The sequence below is a fragment of the Pseudorasbora parva genome, chromosome 22, assembly GCF_024679245.1.
Source record: "Pseudorasbora parva isolate DD20220531a chromosome 22, ASM2467924v1, whole genome shotgun sequence".
Taxonomy (NCBI): Eukaryota; Metazoa; Chordata; class Actinopteri; order Cypriniformes; family Gobionidae; genus Pseudorasbora; species Pseudorasbora parva.
Genome location: NC_090193.1, coordinates 26111820 through 26120858, shown reverse-complemented (window position 1 = coordinate 26120858; position 9039 = coordinate 26111820). Strand labels below are relative to the sequence as shown.

The 9039-nt window shown below is 35.7% G+C and overlaps 1 protein-coding gene across 4 annotated transcripts; it reads right to left on the bottom strand.

The window, feature by feature from the left end:
- Positions 1–5688: 5688 nt before the first annotated feature.
- Positions 5689–8554, bottom strand: si:dkey-13a21.4 (uncharacterized protein LOC494576 homolog). 4 transcript variants are annotated; one of them, XM_067431209.1, is made up of 5 exons: positions 8367–8554; positions 7321–7447; positions 6966–7184; positions 6560–6681; positions 5689–5851 (listed from the first exon to the last, which is right to left on the bottom strand). In XM_067431209.1, exons 1-5 carry the CDS (start codon positions 8417–8419, stop codon positions 5728–5730), a joined length of 645 nt encoding a protein of 214 aa, XP_067287310.1. In that variant the 5' UTR covers positions 8420–8554; the 3' UTR covers positions 5689–5727. The 4 variants fall into 4 exon arrangements, with proteins under 4 accessions (XP_067287310.1, XP_067287312.1, XP_067287311.1 ...); XM_067431211.1 differs by having other exon boundaries at positions 7038–7184; XM_067431210.1 differs by having other exon boundaries at positions 5758–5851; positions 6556–6681.
- Positions 8555–9039: the final 485 nt, after the last annotated feature.

Genomic DNA, 9039 nt, shown 5'->3' with positions numbered 1-9039 from the left:
TTTATTAATTGGTCAGTTTTACACTGAATAAAATTTTGATTTTAGAACATTAAAATAGCATTTAGTTTACTAATTTTTTTTGGACAACATTTTATATTTAGATGTTATTCAAACATTTTAAAAAGTGAACTTTTTTCTGTATTACATTTTATTGTAAACAAACAAAAAACGTATTTTTAGTTTATTAACCATGTTTTAATGTGTTGTTAGGAAATTCTGCCAGTACGTAATTAGAAAAAGCTTTCTAAATGACTAACAAAATGATTTTGTTGTGGCTGTGGTGTGGACTTCACTATTCTCATATAGTATTAGAAAAATTTTGTAAAAATTAGTTATCCTTTTTAATGAACTTTAAAATAATCATCCATGCATGTTTATGTATGTATATTATATATATATATATATATATATATATATATATATATATATGTATATTATATATATATATATATGTATATATATATATATATATATATATATATATGTATATATATATATATATATATATATATATATGTATATATATATATATATATATATATATATATGTATATATATGTATATATATATATATATATATATGTATATATATATATATATATATATATATATATATATATATATATATATGTATGTATATATATATATATATATATATATATATGTATGTATATATGTATATATATATATACATATATATACATATACATATACACACTTACCTAAAGGGTTATTAGGAACACCTGTTCAAGTTCTTATTAATGCAATTATCTAATCAACCAATCACATCCATTATGAAAGGAAAATATATTTACTAATATATTACTACAAAATATATAATATATTGTTAATACATGGAATAATATATTGATGGTATTATACAATTTATTATATATTCCTGTAATATATTGCAAAATATACAAATGATTGTCGCTTTCATATATTGCAATATATTGGAGAATATTAATATTAAATCCCATATATGTGAATATATTGCCTAATGTATTACATGATATTTTCCAGTATTCATGTATATTCCACTGCAATATATTTTTGTTTCGTTAGCGATGGCAGTTGCTTTAATGCATTTAGGGATGCGGACATGATCAAGACAATCTCCTGAACTTCAAACTGAATGTCAGAATGGGAAAGAAAGGTGATTTAAGCAATTTTGAACGTGGCATGGTTGATGATGTCATATGGGCCGGTCTGAGTATTTCACAATCTGCTCAGGGATTTTCACTCACAACCATTTCTAGGGTTTACAAAGAATAGTTCGAAAAGGGAAAAACATCCAGTATGCGGCCGTCCTGTGGGCGAAAATGCCTTGTTTATGCTAGAGGTCAGAGGAGAATAGGCTGACTGATTCAAGCTGATAGAAGAGCAACTTTGACTGAAATAACCACTCTTCACAACCAAGGTATGCAGCAAAGCATTTGTGAAGCCACAACACGAACAACCTTGAGGTGGATGGGCTACAACAGCAAAAGACCTCACCGGGTACCGCTCATCTCCACTACAAATAGGAAAAAGAGGCTACAATTTCTCACCATGAGCTCACCAAAACTGGACAGTTGAAGACTGGAAAAATGTTGCCTGGTCTGATGAGTCTCTATTTATGTTGAGATATTCAGATGGTAGAGTCAGAATTTGGCTTAAACAGAATGAGAACATGGCTCCATCATGCCTTGTTACCACTGTGCAGGCTGGTGGTGGTGGTTTAATGGTGTGGGGGATGTTTTCTTGGCACACTTTAGGCCCGTTAGTGCCAATTGGGCATTGTTTAAATGCCACTGCTTACCTGAGCATTGTTTCTGACCATGTTCATCCCTTTATGACCACCATGTACCCATCCTCTGATGGCTACTTCCAGCAGGATAATGCACCATGTCAAAAAGCTTGAATAATTTCAAATTGGTTTCTTGAACATGACAATGAGTTCACTGTACTAAAATGGACCCCACAGTCACCAGATCTCAACCCAATAGAGCTTTTTTGGGATGTGGTAGAACGGGAGCTTCGTGCCCTTGATGTGCATCCCACAAATGTCCATCAACTTTAAGATGGTATCCTATCAATATGAGCCAACATTTCTAAAGAATGCTTTCAGCACCTTGTTGAATCAATGCCACTTAGAATTAAGGCAGTTCTGAAGGCGAAAGGGAGTCAAAGTATTAGTATGGTGTTCCTAATAATCCTTTAGGTGAGTGTGTATATATATATATATATATATATATATATATATATATATATATATATATATATATATATATATATATATATATATATATATATATATATATATACAGTCTTGTTCAAAATAATAGCAGTACAATGTGACTAACCAGAATAATCAAGGTTTTTAGTATATTTTTTATTGCTACGTGGCAAACAAGTTACCAGTAGGTTCAGTAGATTGTCAGAAAACAAACAAGACCCAGCATTCATGATATGCACGCTCTTAAGGTTGTGCAATTGGGCAATTAGTTGAAAGGGGTGTGTTCAAAAAAATAGCAGTGTCTACCTTTGACTGTACAAACTCAAAACTATTTTGTAAAAACTTTTTTTTTTCTGGGATTTAGCAATCCTGTGAATCACTAAACTAATATTTAGTTGTATGACCGCTGTTTTTAAAACTGCTTGACATCTGTGTGGCATGGAGTCAACCAACTTGTGGCACCTCTCAGCTGTTATTCCACTCCATGATTCTCTAACAACATTCCACAATTCATTCACATTTATTGGTTTTGCTTCAGAAACAGCATTTTTGATATCACCCCACAAGTTCTCAATTGGATTAAGGTCTGGAGATTGGGCTGGCCACTCCATAACATTAATTTTGTTGGTTTGGAACCAAGACTTTGCCCGTTTACTAGTGTGTTTTGGGTCATTGTCTTGTTGAAACAACCGTTTCAAGGGCATGTCCTCTTCAGCATAGGGCAACATGACCTCTTCAAGTATTTTAACATATGCAAACTGATCCATGATCCCTGGTATGCGATAAATAGGCCCAACACCATAGTAGGAGAAACATGCCCATATCATGATGCTTGCACCTCCATGCTTCACTGTCTTCACGGTGTACTGTGGCTTGAATTCAGAGTTTGGGGGTCATCTCACAAACTGCCTGTGGCCCTTGGACCTAAAAAGAACAATTTTACTCTCATCAGTCCACAAAATGTTCCTCCATTTCTCTTTAGGCCAGTTGATGTGTTCTTTGGCAAATTGTAACCTCTTCTGCACATGCCATTTTTTTAACAGAGGGACTTTGCGGGGGATTCTTGAAAATAGATTAGCTTCACACAGACGTCTTCTAACTGTCACAGTACTTACAGGTAATTCCAGACTGTCTTTGATCATCCTGGAGGTGATCATTGGCTGAGCCTTTGCCATTCTGGTTATTCTTCTATCCATTTTGATGGTTGTCTTCCGTTTTCTTCCACGTCTCTCTGGTTTTGCTCTCCATTTTAAGGCATTGGAGATCATTTTAGCTGAACAGCCTATCATTTTTTTGCACCTCTTTATAGGTTTTCCCCTCTCTAATCAACTTTTTGATCAAAGTATGCTGTTCTTCTGAACAATGTCTTGAACGACCCATTTTCCTCAGCTTTCAAATGCATGTTCAACAAGTGTTGGCTTCATCCTTAAATAGGGGCCACCTGATTCACACCTGTTTCTTCACAAAATTGATGACCTCAGTGATTGAATGCCACACTGCTATTTTTTTGAACACACCCCTTTCAACTAATTCAATTAATTGCCCAATTGCACAGCCTTAAGAGCGTGCATATCATGAATGCTGGGTCTCATTTGTTTTCTGAGAATCTACTGAACCTACTGGTAACTTGTTTGCCACGTAGCAATAAAAAAAATACGAAAAACCTTGATTATTCTGGTTAGTCACATTGTACTGCTATTATTTTGAACAAGACTATATATATATATATATATATATATATATATATATATATATATATATATATATATATACAGGTCCTTCTAAAAAAAAATGAATATACTTTCATATATTTTAGATTCATTGCACACCAACTGAAATATTTCAGGTCTTTTATTGTTTTAATACCAACCGGATCACACATAAATGCGTATAAATAGTACGAGTGTGCAATGTCGTGGAATGTATACGGCAAAACTCATTTTGGTGTGCATATGATACGCTGTTTTTCGCGTGCATATGATACGCACTTTATGCCATATATATGACACACTCTCTTGGGTAGGTGTGGGGTGGGGGGTTCGTATGTATAATACGCCATAAAGTGCGTATCATATGCACGCCAAAATGAGTTTTGGCGTATACATTCCACGACATTGCACACTCGTACTATTTATATGCATTTTTTGTGAGATCCGGCTGTTTAATACTGATGATTTTGACATACAGCTCATGAAAACCAAAAACTCAAAAAATGTGCATATTTCATCCGACCAATAAAAGAAAAGTGTTTTTAGTACAAAAAAAGTCAACCTTCAAATTATTATGTTCAGTTATGCACTCAATACTTGGTCAGGAATCCTTTTGCAGAAATGACTGCTTTAATGTGGCGTGCCATGGAGGCAATCAGCCTGTGGCACTGCTGAGGTGTTATGGAGGCCCAGGATGCTTCGATAGCGGCCTTAAGCTCATCCAGAGTGTTGGGTCTTGCGTCTCTCAACTTTCTCTTCACAATATCCCACAGATTCTCTATGGGGTTCAGGTCAGGAGAGTTGGCAGGCCAATTGAGCACAGTAATACCATGGTCAGTAAACCATTTACCAGTGGTTTTGGCACTGTGAGCAGGTGCCAGGTCGTGCTGAAAAACGAAATCTTCATCTCCATAAAGCTTTTCAGCAGATGGAAGCATGAAGTGCTCCAAAATCTCCTGATATCTAGCTGCATTGACCCTGCCCTTGATAAAACACAGTGGACCAACACCAGCAGCTGACATGGCACCCCAGACCATCACTGACTGTGGGTACTTAACACTGGACTGGTCCCCCAAGATCTGGAATCGGTCCTTCTCCACAATCTTCCTCAGGGTCCGGTCACCTCTTCTCGTTGTGCAGTGTTTTTTGCCACACCTTTTCCTTCCCACAGACTTCCCACTAAGGTGCCTTGATACAGCACTCTGGGAACAGCCTATTCGTTCAGAAATGTCTTTCTGTGTCTTACCCTCTCGCTTGAGGGTGTCAATGATGGCCTTCTGGACAGGGTCGGGTCGGCAGTCTTACCCATGATTGCGGTTTTGAGTAATGAACCAGGCTGGGAGTTTTTAAAACCCTCAGGAATCTTTTGCAGGTGTTTAGAGTTAATTAGTTGATTCAGATGATTAGGTTAATAGCTCGTTTAGAGAACCTTTTCATGATATGCAAATTTTTGGAGATTTTTTTGAGAATTTGGGGTTTTCATGAGCTGTATGCCAAAATCATCAGTATTAAAACAATAAAAGACCTGAAATATTTCAGTTGGAGTGCAATGAATCTTAAAAAAAATATGAAAGTTTAATTTTTATCATTACATTATGGAAAATAATGAACTTTATCACAATATTCTAAATTTTTGAGAAAGACCTCTGTGTGTGTGTGTGTGTGTGTGTGTGTGTGTGTGTGTGTGTGTGTGTGTGTGCGTGCGTGCGTGCGTGTGTGCGTGCGTGCGTGCGTGCGTGCGTATATATATATATATATATATTAAAAAAAAATCTGGTTTCATGAACAACAAAAAGTAAATTATGTGCACACACAAGAGCTTGTCCTTGCTTCAACAATGGCATTTTTTATTTGGCTTCTTATCCTGCTGTTTCTGTATAACCTGGATGTCTTCTCCATTCTCCACATCATGGTGACTTTTGAGCTGTGGAGAGTGTGGTACAAACAGCTGTAACCTAATACTACCTAACCTAACAAAAAACTAATTTTTGGTCAAGCTGAGAATTAACTCTTTCCTCGCCAAACAGAATTTTCTGTGTTTTCACTGTTATATGCTATGACATCCTCTGAAAGAGTACTGAAGCCCTCAAGAGGTTCAAGCGCCCCTAATATATAAAAGCATCAGTCGCTAGAGCACCTCTTGAGGCCACCCTCCTCATTCCTGCGTTGCCTCAAACCTAATTGTCCGGCATGGGAGAAGGGGGTTTTAACAATGAGGTAAAGACTGCAGTATCTAGCATCAGTCACTATAGTGTGGTTATTGAAGCAGGGGGAGTAAGGTTTACCTGCAGAGCTGACCTCTGTTATGTAAAATAATGCAATCATCAACATTAAACAGTATATAAATTAATACTGTCTAATATTACTGAATGAAATTTCGACATAGGATGAGCTACAGGACTGTAAGTGTTGTTGAACTTGATTTTTTTCCATGTTTTAGATCATCGTTCTGATCCAGATGTAGCCTTTGACAAAAATGTGATTTTCTCAGCTTTTTTTTAAACTGCAGACAGGGAAAGAGTTAAATGTTTAGTTAGGACAAGCTAGTGTCTCTGATCGAAAACTAAATTCAGTGTTTGTTAAAATAATCCTGATTTAGTCTTGTTTTTATGAAAAATCTTGACTCACATACTGTAGGGCTGCTCGTGCTGCACTGTGAAAGGCCGCAACCACGCCAATGTCTTCCTTGGCACTACATTCAAAATATTCAGCTCCGATTTCACTGCACCACTGCTGGGCTTTGTTTGGAGATACCTGTCAGTAAAATCATGCTATTAGTTATAAGCAAAGAAATACATTATTGCCCGGTTTTACAGACAAGGCTTAAGCGTAGTCCCAGACCAAATAACATGTTTGAGCTGTTTTAACTGAAACTGACATATCTTTAGTTATGTCAATGCTATTGTTTTGTTTGAAGATGCAAGTAATGGAATGCACAATGACCTATTTTAACTAAGGCCTATTTTTGGCTTAATCTAAAGCCTGTCTGTGAAACCCGGCCTAGATCTATAGCTTATAATGGAATAGAGTTGGCGAACCTCACGGTGATCCAAGTCAATTTTATTGCCGAGCACTATGAAAGGGAAGGCAAAGGGATCAGAAGGACATGCCTGCACCAGGAACTCTTCCTTCCATACGTCTAGTGCATCGAAGGAAATGGGAGAGGTAACATCAAACACTAGGAGGCAGCAGTGAGCTCCACGATACAGTGCAGTACCCAGGGAATGAAACCTCTCTGTACCTGCAGTGTCCCAGATCTGGGGCAAAAACGGCTGAGTATTGATTGCATGACATAGTTTGTAGAGCCCCGTTCGGTCAGTAGAGATGTAACCTGTGATATTCTAATGAAAACTGTCTGTGGGTTTAACATAAATGAATGTAAATGTATCTCACCTGAAGAATCACTGATGTTTTATCAATAATGACTTCTTTAGCAAGGAAATCGACCCCAATTGTGGCACGATACAAATTTGTAAAGCGATGGTCAACAAACCGGGTCATAAAAGAAGATTTTCCCACTCTGTTCAGACAAAAACAGAATTAACTGGTGAATAATACTATCAGCTACAATAGTGCATTGACCTTAAGTTACAAAACCAGCTACTTCTGTAAATATGACAAACTTTTTACAAACACAAGCAGTTGAGGTTTTTTCTGTTTATAGACACTGCTTTTAGTTTCTATACTTCCTTAGTACTGTTTAACAGTATATAGGTTTTTGGGTAACGCTTTATTATGTTGTCATTTTTACATATTATTATTGGTTACACTTTATTTAAAGGTGTCATTGTTACAGTATAATTATATATTTAAGTACTGCTTGATTTTAATTAACAACATGTGCTTACTATAGGGTTATGGGAGGATTAGGGTTTGGTTGGGGACTATTTGCATGTAATTATGCATAATTTACTGTTATTACATGTAACAAGTTTTTAAGACACTGTAAAATAAAGTGTTACCAAAGAAAGTGTAACCAGTTTTTGTTTTGGGGTGGCACAAACACTAGTATTCAGAAATGTGGACATATATATATTTTGTACACCATTGTAGCATCTTATTAATCAGAAATACAATCAATACATTAATATTGTAAATTAATAACTTTTATGTTTTTCTATATATATTTAAAAAAATATTTTTAGCAGCCATTCCTCAAGTCTACTGAGAAAACTTTGTAATCTTTAAAAAAAAAAAAACATTAAAATGTATTTACAGTATAGTCTTATAGCAATGCAACCTTGGCCAATAAAAGTAGCACAGATACATAAAAACATCATAATGGTACCTAACCTTTGAAGGGTAAAATTAATAATTAATGTCTTTGTTGTTCTTGCAAAATATTCTGCTCTATAATAGGTTGCTGGAAAAGCTGTTATTCGTATGTAAAATGCTTTACATGCTTTAGATTTACCAGCATTACTTTCTAAGACACTCACCCAGAGTTTCCGATAAGAATCAGTTTCAAGTGTGGTGTGCTCCATTCAGTCATGATAAAAATAACCAAAGCTGTCTTCAATGAAAGGAGGTCATGAAGGAACTCATCTCAGTCAACACTTCTCCTTGTTGCATCTCAGACTGTAGCGTATGTCCTGTTCGTATCACTGATCCATAAGAAAACTTGGCAAAATGGGTAATGGTTAACCACTTTAGCAGTGCAAGGTAAACAAACGCCTTGCTAAACTAAACAGGTGGTGTTGGCTAACAAAAATGTAGGATGTTCTGCACTCCCTGGCCAGTTTTAATATACTCAAGACAACATTTTAGAGCATTTATATGTCTTAGTTAATAGTAAGTTATAAATTAGTGATTCATGACCTATGACATTATGCTGAATATCAAAGTTTTTTGTGTCTATTTGTTAATGAGATTTTTAGATTTGTGGAGTTTATATAAAACTATACTCTGCCACCCAGTTGCTGTTTGGATTCAAATAGGCAGATGCTTAAGAGCCCATTATTGGATCATTATTGCAGTGATTATTATGTTTCTAGCACAGTTCTTCTAATGAAGTGTGTAGCTTTTTATTTCTTAAAGGGTTCGTTCACCCAAAAATGAAAATTCTCTCATTATTACTTACCCTAATGTCATTTGACACCCTTAAGACCTCTG